The sequence below is a fragment of the Perca flavescens genome, chromosome 16 (assembly GCF_004354835.1).
Source record: "Perca flavescens isolate YP-PL-M2 chromosome 16, PFLA_1.0, whole genome shotgun sequence".
Taxonomy (NCBI): domain Eukaryota; kingdom Metazoa; phylum Chordata; class Actinopteri; order Perciformes; family Percidae; genus Perca; species Perca flavescens.
The window spans coordinates 1343977-1362629 of NC_041346.1; the positions used below are offsets into that span (position 1 = coordinate 1343977).

Here is an 18653-nt window from a genome sequence, read left to right on the forward strand (position 1 = left end):
TCCCTGTCCAGCGACAGGCCTTGTCTGTGTATATCCAATATTTTTTCTACAGTACCAATCAAAAATTTGGACACACCTTCCCATTCAAGTGAATGAGAAAGCATGTCCGCACCTTTGACTGGTACTGTGTATATAAAGCAGCCTTGTTGCTAAACATGACATGACCAAATCTATTTTAGTGTCTAGATTTGAATTGTGTGTGTTTGAATAGGTATATGATTCCATGCCACTCGAAGGCAGCACACTTTGACATTGATTGGGGGAAGGAGGACGACTCCAGCCTCCTCATAGGAATCTACGAGTACGGTTACGGCAGCTGGGAGATGATCAAGATGGATCCGGACCTCAACCTCACACACAAGGTCAGTTCAGGCTGTACAGTACTTTTCTAATCTTTTTGTGTGATCATAGAGGATCATGTGTATTATCCTGTTGTAGGGCTGGACGATATGACCTAAAATCAAAATTCTCAATTAATTGAACATTTTACCTTGATTACGATTAATAAACTTTTTAATTTTGTTCACTGAAAAGCTTTGTACTATAAATATGCCTGTTATTTAGAAAAAAACTATCACAAACAGCAGTGAGACAAGGCTATTTCTAAATAAATATAGTATATGGGCAGGTTTTGATATTTCATCATGTAAAAATTGGCGGAATTAAATCTCCAGGAGAACATCAGGCATACGGGCAGAAAAATCAAGATGGTTGGTAAACAGGGGAAGCATATTTGGTCATCATTTATATCATATATAATATGTCTTCTAAATCGTTCATCATAGATTAGCCAAAACAAGCGAGAGAGCCTCCTTTTCAATCGTGAAATACACACGTTGATGCTGGTTAAATTTCTTGGAGAAATATGATACCAGGTGCTCCACACCATTATCTCCATTTTGAAGGAGGACAGCACCCACCCCTGCATCACTCGCATCAACAAATAGTTTTAACGGACGGTCGAATGCAGGCGCAGCCAGGACCGGGGCGTGAGTCAGCAAAGCCTTCACACAGTCAAATGCCTGCTGGCAGGACGCACACAGCAGAGACACACCTAACAGTGTGTGAATGCAGGCTTCTCCTCCGTGTTGCTTCCATGCTGCAGACTGGACGGGGCGGAGTTAGTGACTGAAGTACATGAACGCACACAGTGGGGAAAGTATTAACAGGATTAAAAAACTGAAATGACATAGAAAAATTGTTGATTAGATATGATAGATATTTTTCGATCAATCGTCCAGCCCTATCCTATTGTCTTGTTTTTAATATTACACAAACACTATATACTTTGGAGAACTTTATTTGTGAGACCTCAAGTTCTGCAGTTTTAGAATTGTACTATACATAAATACAGGTTTCCCATATTCACTATATTTGGGCAGGTCAGCCAAATATATTTGCCCCTGCCCAAAAATATTTACGATTTATATATCACGATGGTGGCTCTCATCTCACGTCCATCGTGATGGCTGGCCGACATCACGATGGACGATGATATCGTCCATCGGCACAACCCTAGTGTTCAGAGTTCAAAATTAGCACCATCTATTAGCCAAATGCTGCTAAAATTTGTAAGTGGCTGGTAGATTTGTTTCACTCACCAGACCAAAAAACAACGGTAATCTATTAAGTGGCTGGTAAGATTTAAACCTTCACTAGCCACTTGGCTGGTGAACAAAAAGTGAATTTTGAACCCTGCATGTATTTGTATGCAGCCATTTCTAACTGTTCATTGTGTCCACGGTTGATCAGCTCCTACCAGACGACCCAGACAAGAAGCCCCAAGCCAAACAGCTCCAGACCCGAGCAGACTACCTCATCAAGTTGCTAAGCAAGGACCTGGCCAAAAAAGAAGCACAGAAACAAGCAGGGACAGTAAGTCTACATCTCAAAAAAATCAAAAATTGCACAATCTAAGTTTTGGTCCTTAAAGTCTTAAATTTGCTGAAGTATTGTGTTCTAGGTCTTAAATAATTTTAAACAGGTCTACATTTCATATATATATTATTTATATATATATTAGGGCTGTGCAATTAATTGAATTTCGATTTCAATTTCGGCTCCCAACGATCACCAAAATAGTATAATCGAAAAAAAACGATTATTTTGCCATGTTCTGTTTTGCAAGAACACTCTTATTTTGTCTTGTGTTCTGAATAACACGCACATGCGCACATCCGCACGTGCACATCCGCCCCTCCCGAAGCCATAAACTCTCTCAGCCTATACAGTTAGGGAGGCAAGTTGTGTGCATATCCTCCGCTGGAATATAAAAAGAGCCACAGCAGCGTTTTGGTGAGAATAAGAGGCAAAACCAACTCGGTTGTCTGGGAGCAGCTAACGTTAGCTAACCCTGTGGCTGCGGTCCCTCTGCCACTGCCTCCTCGTTGTAGTAAACTCTGTATTCTCCCGACACGCTGTATTCACTTATGGTTTAAAACTTGTTCCACCTTAGTGGCGGTGCATATAGGCATACTGCTCAAAAACATCATGAAAAAACATAGTAACATTCCCTCAGCATTTAGTTTTGTTGTTAAACTGTATGTAAATGAGCAGGGACGTTAAATCACCTGTTTCACGTAACGTTACTCTAAGGTACCGCCTATGTGCTGCACTTTTCCTTAGTAAATAAGCCCACTGAGGGCGACATTATTTTTGGCACAAAGTTTAGTAATGACAGTAGGCTAGTAGTGGTCATAGTGAGTGAAAATGTGATGTGAGATGCACATTGTGTTCTGTATCTGGAATTGTTCATTAGCTGTGTAAATTATGTGTGATATCTGTAAAGCTGAACGGACTCACAAAACCGAATTTATTCTGATCCAAAGACTCTTTCTGTGAGATAAGATTATACCCTGGACACTATCAATTATATCCAAAGGTTAATGAGTAATAGTGTTAAATAATCGTGATTTCAATATTGACCAAAATAATTGTGATTATTATTTTTTCCATAATTGAGCAGCCCTTATATATATATATATATATATATATATATATATATATATTTATTTATTATTACTCTTACGCTTTTATTAAATTTTTTTATATACCTTGCAGGTACTTTTGTGACTGCATTTTGTCATACTTCTATGGTGTGATATAGGTCTTAATTTTCATTCATAAAGGTCTTAAAGTCTTAAATTTGACTTGGTGAAACCTGCAGGAACCCTGATGTAATCTATAATATAGATATATTAGAATGTACACTACTGGTCAAAAGTTTTAGAACACCCCAATTTTTCCAGGTTTTTATTGAAATTCATGCAGCTCAATGTCTTATTGTACTCTGAAATGAAAGAATGGAACAAATGAACAATTTAAGTTAAAAAAGAAATCATGGAATCAATTTATAAACCAAAATGTATTCTAAATTTTTTACTCATCAAAGTAGCCCTCTTTGGCAGATATAACAGCTGAACACACTCGTGGCATTCTTTCTACAATGGAAATCAAATATTCTTCAGAAAGTTCCCATAAATGTGTTGCACTTGTAGGTTGCTTTGCTTTCACTTTTCTGTCCAGTTCATCCCAACTGGAGTTGGGGTTTAAGTCTGGTGACTGTGCTGGCCACTCCATGTTTTTAAGCTTACCATCTTGTTCTTTTTTCCTAAGGTAGTTCTAGCATAGCTTGGACTTATGTTTTGGGTCATTATCTTGCTGTAGGATGAACCCCTGACCAACTAGGCTCATACCAGAGGGTACTGCATGGCGCTGCAAAATGCTGTGGTAGCCGTTTTGGTTCAGGGAGCCTTTCACTCTGTACAAATCACCGACCCTGGATCCAGCAAAACAGCCCCAGACCATCACGCTTCCTCCTCCATGTTTGACAGTTGATGTCACACACTGAGGAACCATCCTTTCGCCTACTCGACGGCGTACAAAAATCCTGCGTGATGAACCAAAGATTTCAAATTTGGATTCATCAGTCCATAACACCTTCTTCCAGTCTTCAGTAGTCCATTGACGATGTTTCTTGGCCCAGGCAAGCCTCTTTTTCTTATTCTGACGTCTTAGCAATGGCTTTCTTGCTGCAACTGGACCTATCAAACCTGCAGCTCCAAGTCTTCTCTTTCCAGTTGAAACTGAGACTTGCTTATTCCGACCACTATTAAGCTGTGCTTGAAGCTGTTGTCCTGTTAGCCGCCTATCACGCAAGCTGTTGACTCTCAGAAACTTGTCTTCTGATTCTGTTGTGGCTTTGGGTCTGCCAGACCTCTTCCTGTCAGAGTTTGCCCCAGTTTCTAAGTGCCTTTTGATGGTGAAGAATACTGTACTCACTGACACCTTGACTTTCTTCGCAATTTCTCTGTAGGAAAGACCAACATTCTTAAGTGTTATGATGGTCTGTCTCTCTTCCATTGTTAATTGCCTTTTTCCCACCATTTTTATAGCAACACACTACTTTCTGCAGTACAATACTCTCCAAATAATGCTTACGAGGGTATGGTACCACGGTGTGTTCAAACAATACTTTTATACAAACAGAGGGGGTTGTAAGTAATCCAGACCAGTTGGAACACCTGTAGGAATTGGTAGCACCAACTTTTAAAGCTTGATCAACCTCCATTGCTACAGAACAGCTTTACATTGTTTACCCATTTCTTGTTCCCTGAAAAAGACCTTTTTGTAAAATTATTATAATTATTATTTTTCATTTTGGGTAACCTTACTTTTTTTTTTTTTTTTTTACTTTAGGCAGTTCACCACTTACCTTTGTACCATTTCGAGCTATTCATTGGACTTGAAATGCTAAAATTTCAATAAAAAACTAAAAGAATTGGGGTTTTCTAAAACTTTTGACCGGTAGTGTATGTCGACCAGAATCTACCATGCCCACTCTGTATGTATGTAGGCCAACTCACGGAAGAGGAAACCAAGAAGTAAAAAGAGCAAAACTCTGAAGCCAGCGAAGACCGAAGAGGTGCTGAAGAGCACGTCCTCCGATCCCCCATCGGACAAGAGGTCAGACGATGAAGACGAAATTGACGAGGAAAAGGTACATTTAGATGCCACTAGTGCTGCTTTTGTTGCCTACCATGAAATGAATGCTTCCTTTTGTCAGTTTGGAGTGGATGTGTAGCGTGCTTTTTTTTTTCTCTCTCTCTCTCTCAAATATTTTTTCATTATGTTATTTCATCACACAAATAACAGAGACGATGCTATGAAAAATGACAGCCCATGCCCATATATCCCTCCCCCAAACTTCATCTAACAGCCGGTACTTTAACACACACAAAGTCTGGAGTTTTAAAAAAGGAGACAAGTGCTCGAAGTCATGTTGGATAGCTAGAAGTAAAATAATGGGGGAACAGAATGTAAATGCATAGATGAATAAATAACTGATGATAATCCCAAAATAAAGACCGAAACAGGCAAGTAAGAGAAAAGGTACATAAAAAGGGACATAACAATTTAAACAATGTGACTGAAAATTATATTACAGTGAACTAATGTAGAACAGGGAGAGAAGGAGAGTGCTTCTCTAAATTGACTGGAGCAGGGGTCCTTATTGGTTTTTAAGCCAAGGACCTCTTTACTGAAAGAGAGACAGAGCAGGGACCCCCCACTACATATATTGTATAACGTTGCATATTAAACTGTGCCTACAACCTAAAGCCTTTACACATACCTTTTGTAGTCCATAGAATACTAAGCTATTAAAATAAAAAATATGGCATGATTTTATAATTCATCTTTTAATGTTAAACATACGTGTGGCTAGGGCTGGGCGAAATGGAGATAATCAAATATCACCATATTCTTGAACAAATACATTGATATTGATATGGCGACGATATTGTAGGGTTGACTATTGGTGCTTTCACAAAATATTTTCACAATTTGGTTTTAGATAAATAATCATTAATAATGTGATAAACAGTTTCAAGTGAAATTATAGAAAACAAATTCCCATCTTTGTACTGACTATGTTCACATGCATGCACAAAAATAGTTTTATCTTAAAACAAATTTGTAATTCTTCAAATGATATTCCCTCAAAATGTTTGACAACAGATTTTCTGAGAACATTGAGTAAGTTTACAATAATTTGGCGGCCCTCCTGCAGTAACTCTGAGGACCCGCTAGGGGTCCCAGACCCCTTGTTGAAGATCTCTGGAATAGAGATTGGGAAAGTGTGTGTGTGACATGTTTGGACCCTTTCAGGAGGCGGCGCCGGTGAAGACAGCGAGCAGACGGGGCCGAGCGGACAGGGTGGCGCTGAAGGAGGAGGACGAAGACGAGGAGCCTGAGCAGGAGGAAGTTTCTTCATCAGGGGAGGGGGAGATTAAAGAAAAAGAGATCAAAAAAGAGAAGAAGGAAGAAAGTTGGGACATCAAAGAGACAAAGGAGACAAAGGAGACAAAAGAGAAAAAAGAAACCAAGCCTCTGGAGGCAGTACATAAACAGGACGAGAGCATGGAAAAGGTGAAATAATAAATGTCTATGTGATATATTGCTTTACTGCTATGGACCATAGTTGTGATTCATTAAATGAATTGCTAATTATGCTAAAGGCTGACAATGTGACCCCAGAAACTAGGGGTGTGACGAGACGCTTACTCCACGAGACGAGACACATCACGAGATTGGGTTCACGAGAACGAGACGAGATTTCTCGTCGAGGTGAAAAGTTGTCTCGTGAGGCGATGTGATGTCAGCGTGATGGAGCGTGGAATTACTATTGAAGATCCCCCTGCCACTTTTAAATCATTTGTGTGGCAACATTTTGGTTTTCCTGCGGAAATAATAAACGGCGAAAGAGTGACAGACAAGACGAACACAATATGTAAACATTGTAAGAAAAAAATGCCGTATACCGCGGCTAACACGAGCACTATGCAAAAACACTTACAGCACCACCACAGCTCTCTACTAACTACGCGGGTGCAGTAGTTAGTAGTACGGCATTTTTTTCTGTGTGGCAGGGGGATCTTCAATAGTAATTCCACGCTCCATCACGCTGACATCACATCGCCTCACGAGACAACTTTTCACCTCGACGAGAAATCTCGTCACGTTTTAATCTCGCGAGATCTCGTACAACGAGATCTCGTCACAGCCCTACCAGAAACACACCGCGTGCTGAATAGTGGTACTATTTTCATTTCGGGGGCCCATGTTATTCAATCTGTCGGCCACACGGGCTGCGATCAGGCACAGAGCGGCCGCGCCGACCTGTGCACTGCAGCAATCATTTTGCCGTCTCCTCTATTTCTCCCGTGAGCAAAATGTGTCAAGCCAGGCAGGTAATCCCATACAGGAAGGCCACAGTGCAGCTAGATACTTCACAAAATGAACCAAATTTCAAAATTAAACACCCCGGATTGATGATTTTGGATGTCTTGACTTCTCAGCTGTCTCCAGCGAGACACACGATCAGGCACACGGAGAGAGACAGACGGACAAAATGACACACACACACACACACACTCTCACTCACTCACTCACTCACTCACTCACGGAGAGGGAGAGAGAGAGAGAGACATTTTGTAGAGTGGAGAGGAGAAGGATGGCTTTGTGACCGGCACGGAGAACTGCACGTCTGGTGTCAACAGCCAGGCGCACAAATCTACACGTCACAGCTATTCACTGCGCTTCAGCGTGCGGTGTGTTCCTGGCGTAAGTATGTTAGGGGAAAAAAGACAATGGTTTGGTTAGGAATTAATTTTTAAATCCTTCTCATCAGAATGAAGTAAAGACTGAGGTACGAACCAAGAAAGTCTCTGATGTGCCGGTCCATATTACAGCAAGTGGAGAGAATGTGCCATTATCTGAGGAGTCTGAGGAACTTGACCAGAGGACTTTCAGTGTGGTATGTTTCACTGATAACCAAATCTTCAGATAGAATATCTATTAGTTAAATGTTCAGCTTAACAGTTTTAAGTATGTATTTTATGTCGTATAGCGTAGTAATACAATAACGAAATTGTCTAAAAGGGTAATTTCCAACCTGGACCCTATTTTCACATGCATTGGTTCCTAAGTGACTGATGTGAACAACAATCTTTGAAATTGGTTCAGTACTGAGCGAGGACACTGTAACCGGCAGCCATGAACCGGTCTGTAATGTAACACTATAGGACAAAGCGTAAATTTGCGTCCACTAAAAGTACTTTTTTTTCAGGTGCAGACATTGTCCAGAGTTGCTCTTTCTCACATGTAGCACACAACAAGAGATTGTCCGTGTGAGGCTCAACATGCCTCCAAATGGTTTAATAAAGTTGTGGATTAGAGTTGACCTTTGTTTGAACGTTGCAGTGTAAAGAGAGGATGCGGCCGGTGAAAGCCGCCCTGAAGCAGCTGGACAGGCCGGAGAAAGGGCTGTCGGAGCGCGAGCAGCTCGAACACACCAGACAGTGTCTCATAAAGATCGGAGACCACATCACCGAGTGTCTGAAGGAGTATTCAAACCCTGAACAGATCAAACAGTGGAGAAAGTTAGTACACACACACACACATACGCACAAAGTTAAGCTGATCATCAAGGCAGATTTCATGTGGGTCAATGTCAGATTGAATGATTTATGAACATCTTTGTTCATATGTTACATTTGAATAGGGCTGGGTACTGAATTCAATACTTTTTAGGCACCGACCAAATTGCCTCTAAAGGATTGAGTATCAAAAAATGCCTCGTCATTCAATACCCAACTTTAATCCCTACGGAGTAAATCCCATCAGCGTCAGTGAGCCAATAAGCATGCAGCATACTCCTACCAAGATCTAATAATTGTGTTAATTTGTGATGGGCCGTCTGACGTCGTAGAGACAACCAGGAAAAACTCTACCTTACACAGAAGCGGAACATAAATAAGATATGTGCCCTAATGTTGGAATTTCGTTTAGTTTTATAAAATTGTTCAGGAACTGGTATCGAATTCATGGTACCGATACTCAGCCCTACATTTGAATTACAGTAGTCTCCATGTCGAAGCCGTTGGCTGTTCCGTGTGTGTGTGTGTGTGTGTGTGTGTGTGTGTGTGTGTGTGTGTTAGTTCTTGTTTAACTATTTGTGGGGTCCAAAAACCAGGAGTCCAGTATACTTGTGGGGTCCTGACAGCTTTGTGGGGCCAAAATGCTGGACCGCACAACTTTAAAGGGCTGTTTGAGGGTTAAGACTTGGTTGTAGGATTAGGGATAGAGTTAGGGTTAAGGTTAGGCATTTAGTTGTGATGGTTAGGTTAAGGGGCTAGGGTTTTGCATTATGTCAATGTCGGGTCCCCACAAAGATACTGCCAAAAATGTGTGTGTGTGTGTGTGTGTGTGGCGCTTGAGTGGTCAATAAGACTAGGAAAGCGCTTTATAAATCCATTTACCGTGTTTAAGACCATGTTTGTCTTTTACAGAAACCTGTGGATATTTGTTTCCAAATTCACTGAGTTTGACGCCAGGAAACTACATAAACTCTATAAGCATGCAATCAAGAAAAGACAAGAGAACGCCCAGGTATGTGAAGGCCCTATAGACATTCTTCATTTGGATTACAGTATGACATCCTTTATTAACATTAGAAATCCATCATAACAACGATTCTTTCCTCAGGCAATGGAGCAGAACACGAGAAGTATAACCCCCCACGGCTATAAGCATGCAGGTACATTCAGCTTCCCTCTGTTGTACGTACAGAATGAGATGAGCAAGTTGTCACTGTGTACTGATTTGTTTGCGTGCTCGGTCCTCAGATATTGAAAGGCTGAAGGACAACTCCCACCAGGACGACAGCAGCAGGGACAGCTACAGCTCGGACCGGCGATACCACGAGAGCAGCGGCAGCAAGGAGAGACACAGCTCGGAGTCCCACAGGAAGACCACAGGAGGGGAGTCCCGGAAACGGCCGTACTCCTCCTTCAGCAACGGCAAAGACCACCGAGACAGAGACCACTACAGACCAGACAGCAGGGACAGGGACCGAGACAGACAGGACAGGTGAGGGACGTGCTGCTCTCAGGAACAGAATGGGCCTGGGGTGGGGGATATAAATTTTGGGGTCTGGGGGTCTTCTCCCAGGAAATTCTGAGGGCCAAAGACTTCATTTTATGCATTCTGATAAATTTTACGTTTTTGAAACGTCTTAATTGATGTCAAGGAAAACCCAAAATTCTGGTGCAGGTAACAGTTAAAAATATTAAAATATAATGGAATATAATGCAGTAAGGGGGCTTTCGAGAAGTCTAACCGCTTTAACATCTAACATCACTGACTTCATAAAGTTTTGTATTCATAACACGGATTCAGTGGAAGATTTAAAAACTTCTACAACACCTTAATATTTTGTGCTGCGATAGTCTGCATTACAAAGAAAACTAATAATCCAATAATAAACAGATTTAAAAAAAAAAAAAAAAAAAAAAAAAAAGTACGTAAATTGGCTTTCCCATTCTAAATCCTTCTGTACATAGCCTGTATGCTGTACAAGTTTATATGTGGTGTTTTTGTTGCTGCTGTGTATGTTCCTCCTCATGCACATTATGAAAAGGCCCAACAGGAAATCACTACTGCTTTTATTGTGTAGTATACAGACTACAACTGCATTTCATTGTACAATTGTTGGTTGTGCCCCCCTAAAAATATCATTAAAACCACGCTGTGTATGGGACATAATAGTGTTAATTTCGTCAGACGAGACAAGACAAAATATGTTTGTCAACAAACTTTTTTTCCATGACTAAGACAAGACGATGACGAGACTGCGCCAGTGTCCAAAAACGCTGACTAAGACTAAATTAACATGCATTATTGTTGACGAAAAAAGACGAGACTACAATGTTTTGCATAAAATTAAAACTAAGATAAATTCTCTCTTCATTTTCGTCTACAATCGTCTCTACTTTTCCATCATGAGATTGAATATTCAGCTGTTACTAGCGTTGGGTACCGAGACCCGGTGCTAATACGGCCCCGCCTGGTGCCTTAACGACGTTATGTACCGACCGAATAGCAACGCGGATTTAGGTGCCTCTTAAATGCCTGCACTTCTCTCTGATGCTCCTAAATGGACGTTAGAGGCAACCGAAACATCGCTGCACAGGACGCTAGTTAACACTACACTCGACAGCAGGTAACGTTAGCCTACCGTTAGCTAGTTAACACTACACTCGACAGCAGGTAACGTTAGCCTACCGTTAGCTAGTTAACACTACACTCGACAGCAGGTAATGTTAGCCTACCGTTAGCTAGTTAACACTACACTCGACAGCAGGTAACATTAGCCTACCGTTAGCTAGTTAATACTACACTTGGCAGCAGGTAACGTTAGCCTACCGTTAGCTAGTTAATACTACACTTGGCAGCAGGTAACGTTAGCCTACCGTTAGCTAGTTAATACTACACTTGGCAGCAGGTAACGTTAGCCTACCGTTAGCTAGTTAATACTACACTTGGCAGCAGGTAACGTTAGCCTACCGTTAGCTAGTTAACATTACACTTGGCAGCAGGTAACGTTAGCCTACCGTTAGCTAGTTAATACTACACTTGGCAGCAGGTAACGTTAGCCTACCGTTAGCTAGTTAATACTAGCTACACTTGGCAGCAGGTAACGTTAGCCTACCGTTAGCTAGTTAATACTACACTTGGCAGCAGGTAACGTTAGCCTACCGTTAGCTAGTTAATACTAGCTACACTTGGCAGCAGGTAACGTTAGCCTACCGTTAGCTAGTTAACATTATACTTGGCAGCAGGTAACGTTAGCCTACCGTTAGCTAGTTAACACTACACTCGACAGCAGCTAACATTAGCCTACTGTTAGCTAGTTAATACTACACTTGGCAGCAGGTAACGTTAGCCTACCGTTAGCTAGTTAATACTACACTTGGCAGCAGGTACTGTTAGCCTACCGTTAGCTAGTTAACATTACACTTGGCAGCAGGTAACGTTAGCCTACCGTTAGCTAGTTAATACTACACTTGGCAGCAGGTAACGTTAGCCTACCGTTAGCTAGTTAATACTAGCTACACTTGGCAGCAGGTAACGTTAGCCTACCGTTAGCTAGTTAATACTACACTTGGCAGCAGGTAACGTTAGCCTACCGTTAGCTAGTTAACATTATACTTGGCAGCAGGTAACGTTAGCCTACCGTTAGCTAGTTAACATTACACTCGACAGCAGGTAACATTAGCCTACTGTTAGCTAGTTAATACTACACTTGGCAGCAGGTAACGTTAGCCTACCGTTAGCTAGCAGCTGGAGTAAACCCGGTTAAAATGCTGACAGCTAAACGGTGTAAAAGTTTGTCTGGGTTTCACCGTGGAGGATTCCAACAGGGGGACGTACCACAGTCTGCAGCTGCCGTTGTCTGAAAAACAACTCAGATGTTGCGTTCACTTCAAACCCGCCTCGCCAGCCTCGTGCTGCATTCAATGTTATTGTAAAATACCATTTTCCTATTCAGTGGTTGTTTTTGTTGTTTAACAGGAATTTACTGGTGAAATAAGGAAGAAGCTCGATATTTATATAACTTTATATAATTTATTTTTATATAACTATTTGACTGAAATGGTTATCAGAAATGTATTTAAAAAGACTAAAATGTTTTGACTAAAACTTGACTAAGATATATTGAGTTCTCTTTTGACTAAAACTAGACTAAAATTATGAGACTTTTAGTCAATTAAAACTTGACTAACAAAAAAAGATGTGAATGACTAAAACTAACAAGGACATTTGGCACAAGACTAAATTAAAAATAGGTGACAAGATTAACACTAGGACATAATATATACTTCAAATAATTGTGTAAGTAGTAAAACAACACAAACTCAAACGGGGCAAAAATGTGTTTTAAGTTTAGAAACATTTTGAGTCCCCCCTCCCTTGCCTCTCAGTGGCTTGGTTTTCTCCCTTAATGGTAATGTTAACTGTCCAGTAGGAGAGAACGAATGACGTCAGTAAGTAAGCTGGAAGGCTGTTTTATTCACTTAAACATGGTCATTAATAAATTATTCATGACAAAGAAATGATAAATTTTTCCAAGAGTCCCCTATGTTAGCAGCTATAAAGTTGCTCAGCTTGTTTGGTAGCTTGATGGATAGTTAGTTAGCTAATGCTAGCTTGCTAATTCCACCCACTGTGCCTTCATGCTACACACTGGTTCCAGAAGATGAGCCGGACAAAGTGTCCCTCCTCTGGTTAGAGCGCTGTGACACGAGAGGGTGGGAATGACATTAACTTGTTAAACTTTAAAAAATTAGTCACCGGCTGGCTGGCTAGTTAGCTAGGTAGCTTGCTAGGAGGCTCAGTTCATCATCATAATCATCATCATCATCATCATCCTCAGTATTAGAGAAAAGAATCCCTTCATCTAATGTTTAAAGTGAATAAAACAGCGTTGCCGGCCTCCTTACTGGAGCTCTACAACTACACCTACACCTATCATATACAAATATGTATTATATGTGGCCCCTTCAATAATTGCTCTCAAGGATTTTATGTTAGATGAAATGTACGCCCATGGCTACAGAATATTTATACACTAGCACTTAACATGTTTAAGTTAAATTTTTGTGTGTGTGTGCAGATACTACAATGACGGTAAGCACAGGAAGCTGGAAGAGTTCCGCTCCAGCAGAGACCATTCCCACTCGGACCATCGCTCATCCTACCGCTACCACTCGGACTGGCAGGCGGAGCAGCGGGCCTCGGCCAGCGGGCCCCGCTCGCCCCGGGACCAGCGCTCGCCCTACGACTCGCGCTCGCCCCTGGGACACCGCTCGCCTTTCGACTACTCGTCGGACCACAAGAGCACACCGGAGCAGATCTGGAGCAGCCGCAAGACATAACGGCTGCTGCCCGGGCCTGCTAGTAGCAGCCATAGACTCCAGCACCCAGCAGGTGCCTTACAGGGACGGTGGACTCCAACCGGAAGCCTCAGTCAGTTCAGCATGGCTGGCATCTCCTCGCTTTCAGCTTCACCTTCATCTCGGGAACCTCGGAGATGGACGCCAGGGAGCAGCTCAAACCAGGCAGCAGATTCAAAATAAATCAAAGCATATTTTTCTATCAAAGAGTTTAAAGCTGCATCGTTGTGTTCCACAGCACACGGCGCTGTTTTTTTGTTATTTTTATAAAAAAAAAAACTTCTGGAAAACTGACAGTTTGACCCTGAGTGCTGCCTCATATTCCCCACCAACCAATGACACTGGATCCTGTATATGACTGTTGTCTATGTTTGTCCGTGCGTCTCTGCCTCTCTATCATGCTTACTGTGATTATCTACCTTATTTAAGTGTTCACTCGATGAGAAGTCGGTTGTCACAAGAATCACGTTACACGTCGATGTAAAGGTGTCCGGGCTCAGGCTCACCTCCTGAAGTACCTCATTCACAGCGTTTCTCATTTTCCTCAGCAGGTTTTCTTTTTCTTCCACCAGGCGTGAATTATTTAATAACATATCTTAGCTGTAAAAAAATAAAAATAACCTGGATTGGGGGTTTTTTTGGAGAGCGAGGTGTATCATGTTTTTTTTGTTTTTTTTTCTTCCTTTAATAATACTGTTGTAAATTTTGTAAAATAGTAAATCAGTGGTCTTTTTCCTCAGGCTTTTTTGGATTTGTTATGACTCTACTTTCCCCCCCCCATCAACTCAGGCTTTTTTGTCGTTCTACGAGTAAGTTTCTGTATAATAGTTCTTTCATGATAATGCTTCAGAATGTAACTTTTGGTAAAGGGAAAGTTCTTTAATGATGCTCAGTTTTATTCACTAGTGCTTAATTCTTTTGCCTCAGTGTGTTGAAAATCAGAAAGTTGGAAGGAACGGACTTTTGAAATCAGTCTTTCAATAGAAGCACCTGTTAGATCTTAAATAAACTCGACTTTTTACATAATTTTTTTTTTTTCTTGACCTTTCAGTTTTCTTTTCTACGTAGGCAATAATGTCGATGTTTCTATGCAGCCAAGTATATTTGTGGTGAGCCACCCAACTCAATGAAGTCACTGTTACGGTTCACACTGTTGTACATAGATTTCCTCTATATTTCAAAATGAATTTACACTGAAAGTGCATGAATTTTTATGAACTGTTTTATATAGTTGTTTATGAAGCCATTAAAAATCAATCACTGTACTCACTCGTACCAACTCTCTTCGACACGGTGTCACGTTTTTGATTGTGCCAGCGGTCAGGCGTGTGTGGACGATGACATTACGCTATCACAAGCAACGCCTGTCAGGATCCAATCACTGCATCAGATCAAGGTTCTTTAAGGTTTTTTAAACCAAGGACCCCTTAGAGGGGAATTTTTTTTTCTTTCTTTTCCAACCTGGACCCTATTTTCCTATGTTTTATGTCTAAGTGACTGATGGGAACAACAATCTTTGACATTGGTCCAGTATGAAGTGTGAACGCTGTAACCAGCAGCCACAGACTGGGCTGTAATGTAACTGTATGGGGCAAAATGTTCAGCATCAGTTTGGTCCACTAAAAGTTCTGTTTTTGCTGCTGACAGACTCAGATTAATATTCTAAGTGTCTGACAACATTATGAAAGGATCCCTACAGAGATAGACCTTTTTAAAACCTCTGAGACCTTTCTGTTTAACCAGAAACAGCTCTGAAGTCGCTAACGCTAAACACACCAGACTCCATTTAAAAAAAGCAATACTTTTAGCGTGTATAGAGCCAACTTATTTATACATATAAACTATATGTTTATTAACCAAAACTAGAGTTGTGATAGTTGGAAAAGTGGAAAGAAGACCCAAAACGGCTTTTCATAGTTTTGTTTTGTTTCTGTTGACTTTAAATGAAGTGTATTTTATAATGCTAAAATCACTGATTATTTACATGGAGTCTGGTGCGTTTAGCGAACCCAATTTCGCTGTTTTTATGTTTAAAAAAAGGATCTTACTCTTTACCAGAAAGGTTGGGTCGACCTCCTTAGAAATCCTTTCCATAATTTATCGGACGCTTAGAATTTTAAACTGAGCAAAACGAGCACTTTAGTGAAGGTAAATACAAGTTGGACAATTGTCCTATTAACTTACATTGTAGCTTGTTTCAGGTAGGGAATGAGTCCTTACCCCAAGTGAAGGAGTTCAAGTACCTTGGGGTTTTGTTCGCGAGTGAGGGGACAATGGAGCGGGAGATTGGTCGGAGAATCGGCGCAGCGGGTGCGGTATTACATTCAATTTATCGCACCGTTGTGACGAAAAGAGAGCTGAGCCAGAAGGCAAAGCTCTCGATCTACCGGTCAGTTTTCGTTCCTACCCTCACCTATGGTCATGAAGGCTGGGTCATGACCGAAAGAACGAGATCCAGGGTACAAGCGGCCGAAATGGGTTTCCTCAGGAGGGTGGCTGGCGTCTCCCTTAGAGATAGGGTGAGAAGCTCAGTCATCCGTGAGGAGCTCGGAGTAGAGCCGCTGCTCCTTTGCGTCGAAAGGAGCCAGTTGAGGTGGTTCGGGCATCTGGTAAGGATGCCCCCTGGGCGCCTCCCTAGGGAGGTGTTCCAGGCCCGTCCAGCTGGGAGGAGGCCTCGGGGAAGACCCAGGACTAGGTGGAGGGATTATATCTCCAACCTGGCCTGGGAACGCCTCGGGATCCCCCAGTCGGAGCTGGTTAATGTGGCTCGGGAAAGGGAAGTTTGGGGTCCCCTGCTGGAGCTGCTCCCCCCGCGACCCGACACCGGATAAGCGGACGAAGATGGATGGATGGATGGATGGATGGATGGATGTAGCTTGTTTCTGCCGACTGCAGCGATCTCTCTTAATACTGGACCAATGTCACAGATTGTTGTTCCCATCACTCACTTAGACACAAAACATAGGAAAATAGGGTCCAGGTTGAAACAAAACAGTTACCCTTTAAGTAACTGAATGAGAGACGCAGCAGGGACCCCCTATTAATATTGTATGAATTAAGTTTCATATTAAACTGGGCCTACAATAACATGTAGGGTAGCCAATAGCCTTTACCACGTACTTTACCCCTAGTGCACAGAATACTAAGCTATTAAAATAATTGCATGATTTTCTAAATGTTTTAATGTTAAACATACATGTAACAGTGAATATTTAGGATGAACTGTATCTGTGGATGACTACCTTACCTATAGTAAGCCTATCATCAGTGGGGATTTATGTTGAGATATTTTAATTTTTGAAAGAAATTTAAAATAATTTGGAGGGGCCCCAGACCCCCTGTTAAAGATCAATGCATTAGATTGTTACTTGCCATATGTCACTGTCATGACATTTGTGTGAATGAATCGGGAGATAGCTTTGTGGCTTCAGGGGGCTGAAGTGCAGAAATGCTCTCGGCTCATCGATCCAGCTGTGCAGCACGTCTCTGTCTGAACCAATACATCCAGTTTACTCAAACATCTGTCTGCTCGCATTGCCAGCTCTATCTCCATAGTAACCATACTGTCTATGGATTTAACCAATCATCGAACTTCCACCAACCAATGAAACGAGTTCTAGCCAATCAGATGCAAAGTAGGGCGGGTCTTTGCCGAAATGTCAGAGTGCGGTGCCGGTGTGGAGGCAAAGTTTATCAAACTTGGAGCATGTAGATAACAGGCAGCTTTAGTTGAGAAAGTAGTTAAAATAAATAGCGCTGGGCATGAATAGAGGACAAGAGGAAAAGGTTGGAGACGGGAAGCCGTTTAGCACTTGCCTCAAACTGAGGGAGCCGGGTGCTGCTTCTGCAGCGCATGTTGAAGGAAGACACTGGACGGCTCCAGCGGTAAGACAGGACTGGCTAGTCATTAGCTAAATGCTAGTCACAAAGCTTCGGTCCGTGCACTCCGTCATACGAGTACGTTACCGGCAACGACCGCTACCGTTAAGACTGCGACTGTTCCTTTACTGACCGACCGTGATACAGACAATACGTGTGTGCACGTTTATAGCGGAACATGATTTGTAAAAGCTATGTGAAGCCCAAACTGCCTTAACAAAGCTGTCTGTTTGGAGTTAGCATGGCAGGTATTTAAACATAACGGCCTTGTCACAGAGTTTAGACGTCTAGCTATATGAAAAGATAAACAATGCGACGTTTTTAATTAATGTAAATAAAGCAGCTAATATCAACATGGACAAAATCATGAATGATATTATATTATTGCAATTTGAAAATCCACATTGACTCTTTATTTAACATATGGTTGGAAGAAGTCAAAATTGATCCAAATCTTTTTAGTTTTTAAAAATTATGACTTATTATTGTGTAATGTCAGAAGGACTTTAACTGTTTTGCCAGTCAAATTAACTTTAATGAGCGCATATTGAAATATTACACTGTTGGTTGGCAAAAAAAGCATCTCAAAATGCATCAGATTGATGCTTTAAAATATGGAATATTTAAAATTTTCTTCCGGGGGAGCATGCCCCCAGACCCCCCTAGAGGGGTAATATCCTTCTCACCTTTTTCACCCCTGACCCGTTTTCATGCCTGATTCTGGGATAGGAGAAAATTTTTTTCTGGGTTCTTGCATTTCTTTTACAGTCGTCTTGGTGGCTCTGCCAGAGAATGTCTAATAAGGCTTCTGAACTGGTTGCGGTTCCACTCTGGTTCCATATGGGGGCGAGTGCAGAATGAATGGAGGTCTATGGAGCTATACCCCTCAAAATCCACTTTTCTCAGGATATCATTTTTTGACTAGTAATTTGAATGTTGCATTTGAAAGGGGAGGCAAAGAAAATACACACTGCTGGG

General features: G+C 41.6%; 1 protein-coding gene across 2 annotated transcripts in view; it reads left to right on the forward strand.

The window, feature by feature from the left end:
- chd1 (chromodomain helicase DNA binding protein 1) overlaps window positions 1-15071 on the forward strand; it is a 52968-nt gene extending 37897 nt beyond the window's left edge. For both annotated transcript variants that reach the window (XM_028601090.1, XM_028601091.1), the window contains exons 27-36: window positions 212-362; window positions 1753-1875; window positions 4856-4999; window positions 6169-6429; window positions 7691-7816; window positions 8263-8441; window positions 9351-9450; window positions 9547-9598; window positions 9687-9930; window positions 13517-15071. In XM_028601090.1, the coding sequence (XP_028456891.1) occupies window positions 212-362; window positions 1753-1875; window positions 4856-4999; window positions 6169-6429; window positions 7691-7816; window positions 8263-8441; window positions 9351-9450; window positions 9547-9598; window positions 9687-9930; window positions 13517-13778 (1642 nt within the window). In that variant the 3' untranslated portion in view covers window positions 13779-15071. The remainder of the gene's footprint in view (window positions 1-211; window positions 363-1752; window positions 1876-4855; window positions 5000-6168; window positions 6430-7690; window positions 7817-8262; window positions 8442-9350; window positions 9451-9546; window positions 9599-9686; window positions 9931-13516) is intronic.
- The last annotated feature ends 3582 nt before the right edge of the window (window positions 15072-18653 follow it).